The 18130-nt window shown below is 43.8% G+C and overlaps 1 protein-coding gene across 1 annotated transcript in view; it reads left to right on the top strand.

Annotated features, from left to right (window-relative positions):
* The window catches only part of LOC133527536 (dnaJ homolog subfamily C member 13), a 62222-nt gene extending 48096 nt beyond the window's left edge, over positions 1-14126 (top strand). The window contains exons 29-41 of the mRNA XM_061864584.1: positions 1928-2107; positions 3324-3485; positions 4116-4325; positions 4728-4860; positions 5278-5433; positions 6051-6158; positions 7368-7480; positions 8072-8244; positions 9069-9297; positions 9945-10112; positions 10606-10752; positions 11209-11431; positions 11754-14126. Coding sequence (XP_061720568.1) covers positions 1928-2107; positions 3324-3485; positions 4116-4325; positions 4728-4860; positions 5278-5433; positions 6051-6158; positions 7368-7480; positions 8072-8244; positions 9069-9297; positions 9945-10112; positions 10606-10752; positions 11209-11431; positions 11754-11827 — 2076 coding nt within the window. The 3' untranslated portion in view covers positions 11828-14126. The remainder of the gene's footprint in view (positions 1-1927; positions 2108-3323; positions 3486-4115; positions 4326-4727; positions 4861-5277; positions 5434-6050; positions 6159-7367; positions 7481-8071; positions 8245-9068; positions 9298-9944; positions 10113-10605; positions 10753-11208; positions 11432-11753) is intronic.
* Positions 14127-18130: the final 4004 nt, after the last annotated feature.

Raw genomic sequence — 18130 nt, 5'->3', positions numbered from 1 at the left:
GCCCTGTGCGCCGCGCTGCCGGCGCTCAGCGGGGACGTCGTGCCGCTGCTGAGGCGACCGGTGAGCACACACACTGTTTACACTTCGCCGTCGCCGCGCAGTTCCCCGCCTGCCGCGCCCTGTGCGCCGCGCTGCCGGCGCTCAGCGGGGACGTCGTGCCGCTGCTGAGGCGACCGGTGAGCACACACACTGTTTACACTTCGCCGTCGCCGCGCAGTTCCCCGCCTGCCGCGCCCTGTGCGCCGCGCTGCCGGCGCTCAGCGGGGACGTCGTGCCGCTGCTGAGGCGACCGGTGAGCACACACACTGTTTACACTTCGCCGTCGCCGCGCAGTTCCCCGCCTGCCGCGCCCTGTGCGCCGCGCTGCCGGCGCTCAGCGGGGACGTCGTGCCGCTGCTGAGGCGACCGGTGAGCACACACACTGTTTACACTTCGCCGTCGCCGCGCAGTTCCCCGCCTGCCGCGCCCTGTGCGCCGCGCTGCCGGCGCTCAGCGGGGACGTCGTGCCGCTGCTGAGGCGACCGGTGAGCACACACACTGTTTACACTTCGCCGTCGCCGCGCAGTTCCCCGCCTGCCGCGCCCTGTGCGCCGCGCTGCCGGCGCTCAGCGGGGACGTCGTGCCGCTGCTGAGGCGACCGGTGAGCACACACACTGTTTACACTTCGCCGTCGCCGCGCAGTTCCCCGCCTGCCGCGCCCTGTCCGCCGCGCTGCCGGCGCTCAGCGGGGACGTCGTGCCGCTGCTGAGGCGACCGGTGAGCACACACACTGTTTACACTTCGCCGTCGCCGCGCAGTTCCCCGCCTGCCGCGCCCTGTGCGCCGCGCTGCCGGCGCTCAGCGGGGACGTCGTGCCGCTGCTGAGGCGACCGGTGAGCACACACACTGTTTACACTTCGCCGTCGCCGCGCAGTTCCCCGCCTGCCGCGCCCTGTCCGCCGCGCTGCCGGCGCTCAGCGGGGACGTCGTGCCGCTGCTGAGGCGACCGGTGAGCACACACACTGTTTACACTTCGCCGTCGCCGCGCAGTTCCCCGCCTGCCGCGCCCTGTGCGCCGCGCTGCCGGCGCTCAGCGGGGACGTCGTGCCGCTGCTGAGGCGACCGGTGAGCACACACACTGTTTACACTTCGCCGTCGCCGCGCAGTTCCCCGCCTGCCGCGCCCTGTGCGCCGCGCTGCCGGCGCTCAGCGGGGACGTCGTGCCGCTGCTGAGGCGACCGGTGAGCACACACACTGTTTACAGGTTACCTAGGCGTTAACCCCTTCGTGCCCTTCTCTCTTTCACGAAACCAGTAGATGTGACAGACGCATTTTGTTACGGGGACGGGACATCGTGTCGCTGCTAAGGAGAAATGGAGAACTGTGTTTTTATGTCCTAGGTACAAAAATGACAGCTCGTTTGCTCAGTCAACTTACCAATCTGTCTGGTTTTGTATTGATGTGATAGTTGGATCGGCCAATTCAATTATAATTTTTGAACATATATAAACAAAGCTTAGTTTATAATGTAATATGTAAAACACTAATGAACATATACTTTGTTCATTTTCGTTCTCTAGTATATTACGGTACAGTCATTTGGGACTATTTTCCAATGTAAACTAGTAAATTGATATAGATGAAAAATAAAATAGAAAGTATGTGCTTTTCTAGCACAGCCATTGACCTAAATCTAATACTTAAGATATATTGAAATGGGAGGCTAGAGCTCTGTTCAGTATGGTGATGGTGGGCATCCGAAGACGAAAATAATGATCTGTTTAGGCTTTAAATGTTTTAGTGTAAGAACACTTCTCGATCTGTACTATTGAGCGGCATCGTCTTTTAGACTAAGCTCGTTAAATAAAGAAAAAAAAAAGATACATTGAAAGAGGAAATAATTTCTCGAAATTTATTTTGTTTTACTGAGTTACCCTATCTTTCGCAGCATCTCGGCGACACAGCGTGCGCGGGCGCGGAGGCGGTGGCGGCGCTGGCGGCGGAGCCGACCATCCGCGAGCAGCTCGCCCTCGCCGGGGCCTTGCAGGCGCTGCTGCCCAATGTGCTGCAGTACGACTACACGCTCAAGGAGTCCGGCGTGGAGACTGACGCACAGGCTAACAAGCAGGTTCGTAGTCATACGTTTATGTCTAAATGGTGCCTCGGACGAAGTATGTTCTTCCAGACCGATTGTAGCAATTTTCTCGCGAGATGGCTTGCATTTCGTGGACCCGCTATCCCGCCAAATGGCGTAATTTTATTTTTATTTTATTTAAAAGGCACACTAAACAGACAACTTTCGATTTTTTTTTACAATACAGTGTGTATTTTGGATATAATCGCAAAGTTAAACTAGACGTAGGTTTTAGTGCTGCAAAACAATTCTGAAAGATTTTTTTAAAATTTAGTGTTAACTACCAGTGCATAATGAGTTTTAGAAATTTTTTCAAGCGGCAATGTATTTCGTACATCATGGTCACTTGTGACAGTTGTGACGTCGCATCAATAAATGCGACGTTATGAGTTAACAAAGTAGCGATACATTGCTTGCTGAATTATTTACTATGGAAAAATAAAAGTCGTACATTTTTGATGAAACCTATGAAATTGTGTTCATTCTGGTCTAAAGTAACTGCCCTTTTGATTATGTGGTGGTATCAAAAATTCACGCTGTATATAGAAAGGCAGGTATTATATAAGAATGCCATCCAAAATAAGCATGCACAGCGAGATAAAATTACAACGAGCAATAACTATCCTAAAATAATAATAAAAAATCTTAAAACTACACTAAATTACAGAATAATATAAATCATTTTAACATGTCAATTGCTTAATATTATTATAAAGTATTAAGTATTGTGAAGTATGACGGCTGAGAACCCTAACAACCTGCCTCCTGAATACTGTCAGCCGTGAGTTGAAAATGTCAATTTCTCTATTTTTGACTCACGACACATTCTGACGATTGGATTCCTCTGAAGTCGCAGGTGTACATAGGCTAAGACTGCTTACCATCAGACGGGCCGTACGTTTACCACCAACGTATTATAAAAAAGAGGTAGGATACGTAATGTAAGCGGCATTGAACCTTTAAGTCTAAGGAGAGACTTTGCCTCCTTGTGTGTGTTCTACCGCTTGTACAATGGGCTGTGCTCTGAAGAATTGTTCGACATGATGCCCACGGCTACTTTCTATGTAACACCTCTGGAGTTGCAGGCGTCTATAGGCTACGGTGACTGCTTACCATCAGGTGGGCCGTATGCTTGTTTGCCACCGATGTGGTATTAAATAAATGTTATTCTATCGGCCTGACTGATGATTGTGATTTTTGTATTGCACAGGAGGTGGCGAACCAGCTAGCGCAGCTGTGCGTGGCAGCCCTGGCCGCCATGTTCGGGCCGCACGCGGAGGCGGGGCCGCTGGACGAGCGGATCCGGGCGGCGCTCCAGGCCACGCTGACGCCCTACTTGTGCTCGCGGCTCGCAGACGAGGACCGGCATGAGGTAGCTTCACCATGATATCGAAAGTTTCAGGAAATAGTCTCTGAGGTATCATCTTATCAGCTGAAAGACAGCTGGTGGACAGAATCGCCGTGGCCGTCCACAAAGACCGGTTCTGCGCTGTTCTCATCTAACACTTGTCTTCGATCTAAGTAGATCAACGCTCTTTTTGTAGCTTTCCAATGGCTGTGTTCTTAATGGGGATTTTGACATGAATCGCGAATGTATAAAATGTTATGTTCTTACCATAGCATCATATTTGAATGCTGAAAATCATACTTATAATTTGTCAAAATCCCTAAAGATCGTGTCATTCACGACAACGCGTGCCATAAATAGTATTGTCATGTTATTACAGGCTAGATTTGACAAATCGGCGCGTCATCGCGGATTACAAGAACATTTCCCGTCGCTGTTTAAATCATCTCTGCCCAACTACCTTCAACGAGCACCATGTCCCGCTCAGTTGCACTTAATTCTGACAACTTTGCGAGCGTCAATACCTTTGGTTCTCTTACGGATGTCTTGCGGGGAATCCATTATGTTTTCTAAGGCACTAAAGATGAGAAGAAAAAGTCTCTAAAATGGTATGATAATCTGTATACTATCTTCGAATTCTTTTATTTTTTCCAGTTACTCAAAACCCTGACCTCAAACTGGCGGACACCCTTGCTGGTCTGGGACAACAGCACCAGAGCCGAACTACGCGACGTCCTCCGAGCCAAAATGGAACCCGACGGTCCACTGATCCCCGCCTTCAAGTATACAGCTCATGAGGGCTTGTTGGTCGTCGGTGGGGTCTATGTGGCCATATATAACGACCAGCCCGAGTTCCCTATACCGGTGAGTTGAGAACTTTAGCATTAAACACTGTTAACTGAAGTCCTTGCAGGTCTGACATTGTCTCTCTTCAGGCTTTCAAGTCCTGACTTTGACAAAGGAGAACGTAATCTATGTACCTATATATTTAGACGTATTGGTATGATGGAAAGGAACAAACGATTATTAGCGGCTTGTTAACTTTAGTAGACGCTTATGAATAAGGGGGTTAGACTATTTTAACAAAATCGGTTGCACCGTTCTTGAGTAACCACCAAGTAGGTGCCATGAAGATATGTTATTTATCTGCATGTTTTAGCTTTTTGCTTTCGTGTTAAGGTACGGGATCTTCCAACGCTGATGTTTTTATACTTATGAATACGCCACATAACGAGTAAACTGAGACCTGTAATCATTGTTCAACAGAACCCTCAGCAATTCATCTTGGACCTGCTGAAGTTTATCCTGGAACAGACCAAAGAAGACATGACACCGGAGCGCGTGGAACATATCACTATGGCGTTGTCGGCTCTCGCCAATGTCATAATTAAGAACCCAGGTAAAATCTATCTCTCTCATCTTAATGTTTATTACTGTTGCGTCCTTTAGTTTCGGCGTCCGAATCCGCGCGTTTATGTCTTTTGTACTACATTTCTGTCTACTGAGATACTTACCAATTTTCATTACTTATTTAGGTTTTATAGTAAAAAAAAGTATTATTTTGGATGACTCGTAGAAAAAGTCTTGTTAGGTAAAATTGTATAATAGTATGACCGTGACAGCTAGAAAGTTGAAATTTTCACAGATGATTTATTTCTGGTGCCACTATAATATCAAATTCTAAAAGGCACGGAACCCTCGGTGGGCGAGTTCGACTCGCACTTGTTAAATTTTTTTAAAGACAGCTTCACATCAAAAAACGACATTTGAAACTAACATTATTAATTGAACGTTATCATTGTATCGCTTGTTTCAGGTTCTGAGATCCAGTGCATAGGCCAATTCGGTCTCATCTTCGGCATGCTATCAGCGCGCGCGCACCCCGCGCTGCAGGACGCGGCGCTGCGGAGCGTGCTGGCCGCCGCCGGCAGCCGCGAGTGCGTCGAGGACGTCGCCGCCAGCCAAGTGCTAGGTACAGTAGTGAACATACAACCGAATTGATAACCTCCTCCTTTTGAAATCTTGCAGTAGGTTGATAAAAGTAAAGAAACTCTACCCTCGAATGGCTCCCCAACAATTGCGTAAATTTGTGTAAGTTCATTGTTTTGATTGTATAATAAAATATGTAAAATATGGTGTTTTTATTAAATTTTAAACTTTTATTTCATTAATTAATTATTACGAATGAAGACTCGTAGGGTGTTTTGGACTCGTAGGGCGATGCGGTCTGACTTATTTCGGGGGTCTATTATAAACCGTCAATATACCGTTGAATAACCTATGCACTTATTTTTGTCTCTTTCTTTTTGCTAATGACGCGAAAGGGACAAAGACAATAGAATCCAAATACTTCGAACTTGTGTTAGGCCCCGCACGTTGAAATGACATTCGAATATAAAGGTCACTTGAATGTTACTTTGTCTCACTCAGTGAGCAAAATGCGATTGTGCTCACTGAGTGAGGCAAAGTGATAAAAACAGTGAGCAAAATGCGATTTTGCTCACTGTTTTTAAGCAGCAAATTACCCTTGTTCGAGCTGCTGACGTGAAAAAGAATATGCTTGTGTTTTATCGGTCATCTCTCCCACAGGTCACCTGCTCGCGCTGCTGGCCGCGCGGCCGCCGCGGCCCGACGCGCTGGCCGCGCTGTCCGCGCTGCTCGCCAGCACCGCGCTCGTCAAGGAGGCGCTGGCCAAAGGTAATGCATACATTATTGAGCAATACACGAAAGTTTATACACAAATACGAGAATAAACAGCTTTGTTATGGAATGTCATATCTATAATCCAAGCCAATAGAAATTAAAATTAAATATGAAAGTTTATTTTCACCACACCAACTGGTAAAGGCCCTCATGATTGTTCAAAAACTAATGAGAGAGTTGCATTTTATCCATATGTGGGGCAAAGTAATCGGGTCTATATTAGAACGCATAATTTTTTCTTGCCTAATTTCACTTCGCAGAACAACTATTGGCATAACAACGTTTGGCACAACTATTAATCCGAATAAGTTTATTATTATAATTTTTATGCGCATAAACTTGTCTTGCCTAAAATATTTTCGCCCTATAGGTTAAATGTCATAAGATTTTTATGCTGAATCCTTCTATGCGTATAACCCGTTTAACCTAAATTCGAATATCCTAAATTTGTATGCGCATACATTTGCCTTGTCTAATAAATTTCCATCCTACAGGTGAAATTATGTCATAAGATTCTTATTATGTCGAATCCTTATACGCGTAACCCGGATAGCCTAAATCCAAATATCCTAAAACTTATACTATTTATGCGTAAGTTAGCCAATATTAACTTCTTAACAATAGTTTATTTAATGCATAATTTCAAGCCTATCCTAACCTGCTTTACTAACAACAGTCCATCTTGTGGGGTTCGCAGTTCTAACCTAACCTGCTTCCTGCTTTTATGACAATAGTTAGTCGTTGTGAGGATCGCAGTTCGAACCTAACCTGCATTTCAGACAACATTTCGTCTTTGTCGAAGCCGCAGATCTAACCTAACCTAAACTTCTTTTCTAGTAACAGTTCGTCTTTGTGAGGGTTGCAGTTCTAACCTAACCTTCATTTCTGGCAACAGTTTGTCTTTGTGGGATTCGCAGTTCTAACCTAACCTTACCTGCTTTTATGACAACAGTTCGTCTCTATGAGAATGGGTTATAAAAATCCGACATTAGTAATTTTTATATACGGCCTAAGAATATTATGCGCATAATATATTATGAAATTTGAAGTAATGAACATAGGCTGCTTTAATATAAAAGAGTGTAGGATGCATAGCAGTTTGTAAGTAAAGTTTTTCTTATGTGTATGAACTCGCAGTCTCTGTAACCGCTATATACTACGTAATTTGTGTAATCTATGCTCAATATTGTCCGTTTATTACAGGAGCTGTGATATACCTATTAGATTTGTTCGCGAACAGCAAAGTTCCCGAGATGAGGGAGTCCGCGGTCGAGTTGTTGGCTCGAATGATGGCGGACAAACTACACGGACCCAAGGTATTATTTATATTAAGATATTTTTATGAAAATGTACAAGAACCCGTTACCTAATTATGTCTGGAAATTGATCAACTTGTTAACTTTGTGATCCCTAACTTTCGTATATTTTGTCCAGACATGACTGGCATTATTCGTAAACGAGCTGCAAACCTCAATTGGCTATTAATCGTTTGTCTTAAATCTTAAAGGGATAAAACATAAGTTACCTAAATGAGGCTTGTAAAGTTTTATGAGAAGGGGAGGAGAACTTAGAACAAATTGCATTATTTTTTGAATATAATTTAATTTGTTTTTATTTCAAGTAAAAATACTACTATATTATAAACTGAAATAAATGTCATATACTAAGAAAAAGTGACCAAGGCCTCCAGTGCCCCAGGCTGGAATCGAACCAGCGTCCTCTGCTATCGCGGCAGGTGCCTGAGCCACTCGGTCGCCGGGGTCACGGCGGCATAGGTCGAATTTTTCCAAGTACATGCATTTCTTACTGAAGGCTAACGGCGCCCCCTAGCCAGCTCTAAGGTAGAACAGTATGGTTCGACCTTCTAATTGTTAATACATATATCTAATGTGAAAACAAACCTACAGGTCCGTCTAACAATGTCGCGGTACGTTCCCGGCGTATTCTGCGAAGCCATGCGCGAGAGTGGACCGGCGAGTGCTACGCACATGTTCGATTCGCGCCACGAGCACCCCGAGCTCGTGTGGACGGACGAGGCGCGTTCGAGAGTGTGTAGCACTTTAGCTGAGCGGGCTGACAAGTAAGTACAGGCTACGTAGCACACGTAGCAATCTATTACAACGGCGTAGCATATGTAGCACTGTGTGTAAAGCCATGCGCGAGAGTTGACCAGCCAGTGCTACGCACATGTTCGATTCGCGCCACGAGCACCCCGAGCTTGTGTGGACGGACGAGGCGCGTTCGCGAGTGTGTAGCACTTTAGCCGTGCGGACTGACAAGTAAGTACGGGCTTCGAAGCACACGTAGCACATCTATTACAACGGCGTAGCACTTGTAGCACTGTGTCTAAAGCGGACCAGTGAGTGCTATGCTCATGTTCTACTTGAGGAACTTGTGTGGACGGGCAAGGCGCGCGCGCGAGATTGTAGCACTTTACCTTAGTAGGCTGACAAGTAAGTACGGGTTTCGTAGTATAAGTAGCACTTCTATTACTACGGCGTAACGTATTTGCATAGTGCTACGTCTCCGTCAGTGAAGCTATATGCGAGGTACCGCCGAGTGGTATGCAGATGCTGGACTCGCGGCACGAGCAACCCGAACGTGTGGTGACGGACTGCATGCGCGCACAATGACTGACGACTACGGTTTTCGTAGCACACGTAAGCACATCCGTGCTACGTGCCCGGCGTGTGAAGCTATATAGAAGTGTGACCCAGGGTCCCAGGGTACGCACGTGTTTGACCCGCGTCACTAGCTTCCCAACTTGTGTGGACGGCCGAGGCGCGCGCGCGACTGGACAGCACGCTGGCATACTCACACTACAGTTTTTTGGTTAGGTTGACAAGGCGGAAATCATTCTTTAAAACAATTTAATTAATATAATCATTATTTATTTTTTCTTAGGCACCAGTGCAACCAGCTCCGCGACCCCAACGCCACCTTCGAAGACCGCGAGACCCTGGAGCGAGCCGCCGGCGAGGACACCTGGGCGCCCCCCGGCGAGGTGGTCGTCGGCGGCGTCTACCTCAAGCTGTTCCTGCAGAGCCCGCACTGGAGCCTCCGCAGCCCCAAGCGCTTCCTGCAGGAGCTGCTCACTGAGTGCGTGGCCGCGCTCGGCAAGGACGCGAGCGAGGTAGGACTGAACAGAGGACACACGGGCGCTCCCGGCGACTGTGTAGCAATAGGAAATGTCGTATTATCGGCTACAAACGTAGCTGGTATCTCGCGCTGGCGATGAATGCCTTTAGCCACATTAGCTTACCTTTTCACTGCGCTACAGTTTTCGTAGCGCTCGTAGCACATCAGCATAGCGCTACGTGCGAGGTGGCGTCGTCTACTTCAAGTACGAGAGGGAAGGGTCAAATCCGACTCTAAGTATTAGTAAAACGTGAAACATCCTACGCACGAATCAATGTATGTATAATTGTTGGCCGATAGTTAATTAGAAAAGATTGAAAATTAACCATTACAAATTTGAACCGTAAACCGAACGTAACATACCCGTAACGGCTACAGTTTATGGTTCAATTTGCGAAGTAATTAACGTTCGGCCAACACTGATATGTATTGACAAATTGTACAAAAATTCACCCCGAGTTATTTCTTGTCATCTCATGCACTGAATGGTTCTTTCAATCCTAAAATCAATGCATGTAGGAGTTTATTCAAAGCTTAACCGACTTCTGTTCATTGAGTTACCATTGAACGAAACATACAAAATGACGATATTGGTAATTGATCTATATTTCTGTTGTAACACATGTGTTTATGTCGGTACAGGGCAGCAGAGGCGACATCTGTGCCAAAGCGCTAGCCGTACTGGTATCGACGCGTCCAGCGCTGGGCGAAGTGTGTGCCCAACTGGGTGAACTACCTCGACTGATGAGATTATTACCACAGTGCCCGCTACACGCCGTACCCATCGTCGCAGCCTTAGCTCGCACACAGGTATGATCAGCATTTCTACTTCTCGAAGTTTTACCCAGCGGCGGCCTTTACCACGTACACCTCCTCCTACAAGGCTCCAGTCGGAAGATCTTTGATTGATGCTTGTATATATGCTATTAAAAAATGTTCGAATTGGTTCCATGACACTACTCTCGCCTCTACACGCTACTCTGGCCGCCGCTGTTCATGACGCCGATAAACCTTTTTATTTCGCAAAATTTTAGTTGAATTCCTAGACCGCGGGCCAGGAGCATATAGAGTCAAACGGGAGGCAATGAAATTTTTTTATGTGATTCGATGGCTGCCAATTGTCAACCCACCAACGGAGTAGCAGCTGACGTCCACGAGGGTTTATCATTCATAGCCCTTAATCACTATACGAGTTTTCGCCCAGGAGGCGATTGGTCATAGAAATCTGTTCCTGGCTCGCAGTCTATCGCCGAAATGATGGAAACACTTAACAATAGTTTTACTTGCTTACAATTCTTTGCAGTCGTGCGTAATGGCGATGAACCAAACCGAAGTGATGTCTGGCTTAAAAACCGCCGTGAAGTCATGTCGGGAGATCATCGGCAGCGCGTGTGAAGCGCTCGCCTCCATATTCAACAGCTCTGTCAACACGGACCGCCTCGTGTTGCAGGTATACCCCCGTATTCATAATATTCATATATTTGTCTCATTTATAACAAATACAAATGTGAAAATGATTATCAAGTACTTATTAGACAGGCGTTTACCGATAGCGCCATAGTATTTGCAATTTAAAGGCAGGAGGAGCAACAATGAACGAATTAAATAACATAAAAAGTTTGGAGAGAATTTTAAATTTAAAAGTGGATCGCTAGTATAATATGTATTGATGTATGCGCTGTTGCTTCCTACAGAGCAATGCGTGTAATCTATCTAGGTGTTATTTCAATATGTTTAAAATTGGTCATATATCCCACACATCAACAATCAGAACGTGTGCTGTAAGTTATAATTATAATGCGTGGCTGACGGATGGAAACTATGTTATAATAAGTCAAATTTTGATATTTTTATAAAATAATTTAATTATATTAAAGGTAGTTACGATAATGTTCCTTCTCTGCAGGCTCTAGACACTGGTCTAATAGACGAACTCCTATCCCTCCTCGAGACCCGCCTCGACGGGCAGGCCGCCGCCCAATTGGTCAACGCCCTCAAAGCCATGGCGCGCTCCCCCACTCACGGGGAGCGAGTGAGAGGCGTGCTGGCCAAGAGCCGCGTGTGGGAGCAGTACGCCCAGCAGCGACACGACCTGTTCATCACTGCGCCCTCACAGCACGCGCTACAAGGTAGTCACTGTAGCTAGTCAACGCACTGTGGGCCATGTCCACCACACACGGGGAGCGAGAGGCGTGCTGGCCAAAAGCCGCGTGTGGGAGCAGTACGCCCAGCAGCGACACGACCTGTTCATCACTGCGCCCTCACAGCACGCGCTACAAGGTAGTCACTGTAGCTAGTCAACGCACTGTGGGCCATGTCCACCATACACGGGGAGCGAGAGACGTGTTTGGCCAAGAGCTGCGTGTGAGCCTTGTCCTTATATTTGCCTTGCATAAAAGCGTGAAGATGATCGGTTTTAAATGACTGTCTCAAATTAACATTCGTTTACAGCGGCGCCTACTACAGCGGGCTACCTGACGGCTCCACCGTCGAGTATCACCGCGCAACCGCCGCCCATCGATTGACGACTGCCCGTCTGAACTACATAGCAGCCTGACACGGTTAGCGACTCAACTTTACTATACACTCGTAGAGATAAGGGACAGCCGCAATGACAACATGTACAGTTGTACGTTCAGTACCGGGACCGTGCACGTTGGAGGGTCTGCCATTTTGTGGCCTAAATTGGAAACTTAAACACACGCACACTCGCGCTGTAAATGCTGCCATCTTGTGGCCTAAATCGGAAACTTAATCTTGACATTTACATCAATCAAGGGGCTCCTGTGCTGCCCGCTACAGTTCATGCACGTGCCCTATATCGTAGAGTGCCTCAGCGGGCTTGACTTGATTGTGTCCACCGCCCTCCGGCGACAGACGACTGCCCATTCTGTAATCTGTTCAATCTAGCGACGTAGCGACTCATAACAATACTATCAAACTCCATTCAAATCAGCAAAAGTACGTAGGGAACCCTAACTTCGCGGTTGCTGGCGAACTTCGCCCTGGTAAAATATTAAAAGAATGTTTTTATCAAAAAATAGATATCCATCGACATCACAATAAACATGCAATTGATACAATTTATAGTGGATTGTTATTTAATGCTAGTTAAGACGAAGTTATGTACTAAAGGCGATTTTAGGGCACGTATTTTTGCGAATCCTTACTTTAGACACATAATATAGAACATTTAAAGCCTGAGAAGATTATATTTGGCCCTGAGATAATGTCGCTGCAATCATCTTACACATGGCGATAACAATATAGTGCGTATAAGTCGTTTATAGTCAAATAAAATGTCAGTACTGCTTATGTCAACAACTAATTTCGAAACGTTCATTGGAATGCTACGCAATCCTTCGTCCTTTTATTGATTTTAATGTTTTGTTGTATTCAAAGTAATAAGACAATCTTTTTAGGCATTTTTGTGGCAAAATAGTTCATGATTCCGAAATATTTTTTCTTGTTTGACAACGTCTGTTGGACAAGGACTGCCAATAAAATAAATTAGTACCACGGAGAATCTGCAACATTGCGAAGGCCAGATAAAATCCTGTCAGGGTATAAGATGTATTAAGACATATTTCGCTGTGGCAAATAGCGGTTATGGCTATAGAATAGTTAAGGAATTACACAGTCCAGATTTGTGCGGAATCTGAGAGGTTGTAAAAACGTGGGCCTATTGCATAAGATTTTGAAACTACTTATATTGGCGGAACTCTCTGTGGTGTGTGTGCAACGTCACACTCACACTCTCTTAGCGTACCTCATATATACGAGTGCTTGTTATATTATCCAGAATAAAGCTGTACTTATAACCTATGGGTTGTCTCATTAACGCTTCACATGGCGATCCTGCCAGTGCAGCCTTGCGCTGCACTGCGGGCGCGCCGCGCCAGTCAGTTCATTAAATTCAGTGCCCTTATGAACAGTTATGAAACTTATATACAGGACAATAAACAGGTTATTTTCATTCAAATTCCTTTTAATAGAAATACAGTTTCGTTAATATTCGTAATATTACGCAATAGGCCCCAGTTAAGAGAAAACTGTTGAATAATACTGATTTTATGAGACCGTTTTAGAATTCTGAAATGAGGATGAAAATAAGTATATCTTATTTTTAAAGTCCATTAATTAGTGTTTTTTTTTTCTACCCGCAATATCCAATGTCCAATAGAAGGGCTTTGCAGTAAGCCTAATGTTTTATATGGGATTATCAATAGTAAAAATTAGCTGTAAATAAGTGATAGTTAAATAAAGATATCTGTTTTGTTATTATTGAAGTTCAGCATTCCAAATGATGTAGTCGCGATAGAAACATGACAATTTTAGAACCAATTGATTGAACAAGAAGTGTTTGCAAAGTGTGATGTTTGTGTTTACTAAACTATTATTTTGTTCTGTATCATGGGAATCGGCTATCATGGGAAAATGTAACTGAAATTACCGCCATACAAAATATATGGGGAAATGTTAACACAATAGGGAAAAAACTCTACGTCATTTTTTTTTATCCCATTGTGCATTGGGATCGAAAGAGTTCGTGACTCTTGAGTGGTAATAACACAATATTTATGAAAAAAAAATATAATGAATTAAAGTGGATTTTTTTTAAGAAAATTAAATTAAATGTAACGAGTGTCGCCATTTAAATGGTTAATCATGCCATGGCAACAAAGATAGCCGATAGAGTAAATACAAAAAAAAAAATCTATAAATATTGATAAAAAAGATCAAAATGTCCAAAACATCCAGCTCTATAAAACCAGAAGGGCAATATTACTCCCAGTGTATAGTACTATCATCATAAATTAAAGTCTATTACAGGGGTTCCCAAAGTGTGCGCCACGGCGCCCTGGTGCGCCGTAGAAAGTAAAGAGGGGCGCCGTGAGTTCTATCATTATCCGAAACCACAAATATTCGCGGGTACCTATTTGAGCGCTCGCATCGGTAAATAATATAGCGTCGTGTCACTCTTTTTCGACCGTGATTTTAAATTTACAAGGGCGCCGTTGCAAAATACTAAACTTGTAACTGCGCCGCATGTTGAAAAAGATTGGGAACCCCTGGTCTATTAGGTATTTTTGCTTTAGTTTTTATATGCACGTATTAACCTTTTTGACGCCAATGACGGATACGCCAAAGACGGATTAATCCGTCATAGACCACAGAGCACCATAGACCTACGTGCATATGCATAAAGTTCAGTTTCAGTTTTGACACTTCGGTGACGTGGCGTCCGAGTGACAGCTTTTGTGTTTGACATGGCGTCGAAAAGGTTAAAGTTGAAATTCGAGCATTTTGAGAAATTTAGTTGGCGTTGTTTTCATTTATTATAATCGTACCTATATTGCTTGTGGTTATTCTTGTACTTACGTGTATAGTTATTATTGCTGTTGATTTTTCAATGGACCTCGTTATATTTGTGCCACCAATGTTGCGTCAATGAACTGAGAAATAATCAAGTCGTAGGTGAATCTGAGTTTCGTTCTCAAGTATTTTGGATGAACCAAACGTTGGAACAGACCAGTGATGCCTACTTTGTGACACCAATGTCATGGGGTTGGGAGAGTATAATTTTGGCTATTGAACCATTTCATTATCCTAGATAACTTGCACACAAAAAATAAGTTGTCATCAATAGTGTATTTGACTTAACAGACGAAATTCCGGCCAAACAATTATAGTCCGTTGCTGGTGCAGTAGGTAAAGCCAAGTGTGTGCCGCGGGTCGCTCGCGGTTCGCCGCGATGACGTTGTGCTCCGCCCGCCGCCCGCGCGTTTCCTTCCGTGCGTATATCCAGTAATTAACAACTAGTCAAATCAGTTTCTTTTTTCGAACTGTCAAAACTATTTGCCACTATGATATGAAATACTAGCACATGACGTTACGGTTAAATTACCTACTTTTTATAGTTCTATACGATTTATTAAATAACTTCTCCCTACGTTTCTCTATTACTGCTCTGGTGTTTTTTCATGCATGGTGTGAAATCATTTATTTTAAATACAAAACACAAAACATAGCAACGGCTTGCTATTTACACTGAATCTTGTAACTTGGCAATACAGTCATGGTCGTGGATTCCGACGGCTAATGTTCTAACCTTCGTTCTCTGTTCGTTTACGCTTTTCGGTTACAAACAGCGTGTGGCTCGCACTGGCGTGCGTTGTTTCGACAACACTTCTTTTCTTCTATATTTTTCTATAAGTTATTTAGGATAATGAAAAAGATCGTTACGCCTGAACATTACTCTTATTACTTATGTCATAACATCAATATCGCGTCTAGCCAATAGTATTGTGAGCCAAAGTTATCGTGTATTATAATTTACGGTCGGTACTTTGAGACAAGAAAGGACTTATCCCGTTGCGATAAGGTCCATTTTAGGGCGTCCGCTAGCTGGTGCGGTTGCACAGAGCGGGTGAGCGGGTTAACGAAAAATAGTATGAGTTACGTACGCTGCCTGGCGCTGACGCGTGCGACGGATTTTACCTAAAATGGTATCCGCGTTCGTTCACTCGCTCCGTGCTCCCGCGCAAGCTAGCGGACGATTTTAGATGCCGCATATGTATTCTGTTTATGTATAAAGTATGATCTCTTCTTGGAGGTATACAATAAATGTTATTCCTATATGACTAGATGTAAGTTTTTTATCGATCTGTATTATCCCCTCGGGCGCTAAGCAATATTTTAAAATGGCGCCCGCCGCATGCGCGGTTGTCAGAGAGCGTCGATTTCGAGGCGTCTTGCCGCACGAGGGGTTATAAAGGGGAGCGTAGAATTCACACTTTTGTATGGATGTAGATAGGACGGATACCAATACTCTTTATTTTATCTGTTTTGGTTAAATGCAATCTGGATGATTTGTTTTTGCTAAAAGTGATTACTCAAGTTTTCATATCTTGCCATAACATAACAGAGCCGCAAAACTTGCGTTTCAGTCTCAAAACGCTCAGAATGGCGTTTTAGCTAAATACATTAGTTTAGACCCGTCATATTAAAATATCCTTAATTTCTCGATAAGTCGGAGAAATCGCCTTTACGGAAGAAATGAAAGGATTATGAGATTTATTTGCATGAAATCATAAATTTGTTGAAATTTATACAGCTGAGTTTTAAATTTAATTAGGGATAGCAGAAAGTATCAGACGGTAGGAATATGTAAGAAAATATACTACGTGCCTAGTGTGAACAGTCGAATAATTCGATTTATGACTATCATATCCTCATATATAACAGAGTTGATTTTGTTTTGTTTGAAAACTGAGCGGAACATGACAAATGCAACTGTTCCTATAGAAAATTATTTAAATTTCATCGAATTTAATGGGGTATTCCCACTAGTTACCACCAAGTTGTTACCAGTGGTGACTACTGGGAAACTACTAGTAAAAGGTGGGAAAAAAAATTCAGTACTTACCTCTCGTAACAAGTTGGTGGCAACTAGTGGGAATAACCCAACTTGAGGCATTGGTTTTGTACCAAATTTATAACTAAAATGCATGATCAGTTGGACATGAAAGGGCAGTTGAACTTCCTGTTTCGTATCTGGAATATGATATGAACACAAGGGTCATAATAATTTGACAAGAGTCGTGTGACGATTAACTATTGTTAATCAATTTATGAGATTATGGATTTTAAAAGGTCCTGCTCTCCTTTTGACCAAGCGCTGCACGCAGCGTACGTATAACATTTTATAACAGCCAATATAGGAGCACCGTCATATGTATTGATTGAATTATTTGACTGTTTTAATTCAGGCAGTTTCGCTTGTATGGTTATTAGTGTGATAATATATTAAAACGAATTCAGTGTATTATATTATGTTTTAATTTAGCCATATCATAGTTTAGGTGTCTACAATGAATTATGAATGAAACTTATGTTTGCTCATGACATGAGTACGTCCTAATTATTGTGTTTGTTTTGGTCGGAGAACGGTAACGTTGGTCGTGTGTTTTATAGTAGACGTCCTAGTATTCGACATTCTAATTCCAATAGTTGACATGACGTTTTTTGTCTCCTTTATTGTTTGGAATTAAGATTGAAGGTGGAAACTATTGGGATAGTGTCTAAAACTGGGGCATTTACGGCTAAGTAGCGAGCGTCAAGCGGAGCGTTCGGCGAAGCGTGCAGCGTAGCGTCAAGAATCCAGAGCACTGAGGCCGCTCGCTTACGTTTGTATTTTGTTTAACAGGCGCCGCGTCGCACGTGCGTCCACTCCGCTTGCATAATTCGGCGTAATAATATCTCATTCACGCATGGTTATCCACGTATTAGAGTGAATAACTATTTGAACACCATTCATGGCGTTATTCATAAACGCGTTACTGGCCTGAATTATACTCTGTATCTTTAGGTATTCAAATAAAAGTAAACAAACAACTTGTACATATTCGGGTAGTTATAATTTTTTTTGGTTAACCAACCAAATAAAAAACCGCCTGGATCTGTCACTGAACGACAGTACAGTACATTATTTGATCATGTAATGTTTTCATATACTCTCAACTGGCTTAAGGAGCCATTTGAGGGTAGATTTTGTTTACATTTATTTAAATACCTAAAGATACAGAGTATAGCTATGAATCGTTTGTCTTAACTGTCATTTTGACTTATGTATTTGTCAAAAAGTGATAAAATATAATTTAACTAAATCAGGCCCGTAAAGTTTTATGAATAAAGAGGTAAGTCGTGAATTGTCGGGCCCTTAGAATCATCAACGCATATATCACTTAAAGCGTATGCTGTTAATATGACTTTCATGCTTTGTAATAAAGTTTATATCGGCTCGCTTGCGTCCATAATCTTGACGT

The sequence above is a fragment of the Cydia pomonella genome, chromosome 18 (assembly GCF_033807575.1).
Source record: "Cydia pomonella isolate Wapato2018A chromosome 18, ilCydPomo1, whole genome shotgun sequence".
Taxonomy (NCBI): Eukaryota; Metazoa; Arthropoda; class Insecta; order Lepidoptera; family Tortricidae; genus Cydia; species Cydia pomonella.
The sequence above is the reverse complement of the archived record's forward strand: the minus strand, read 5'-3'. Positions and strand labels throughout refer to the sequence as shown.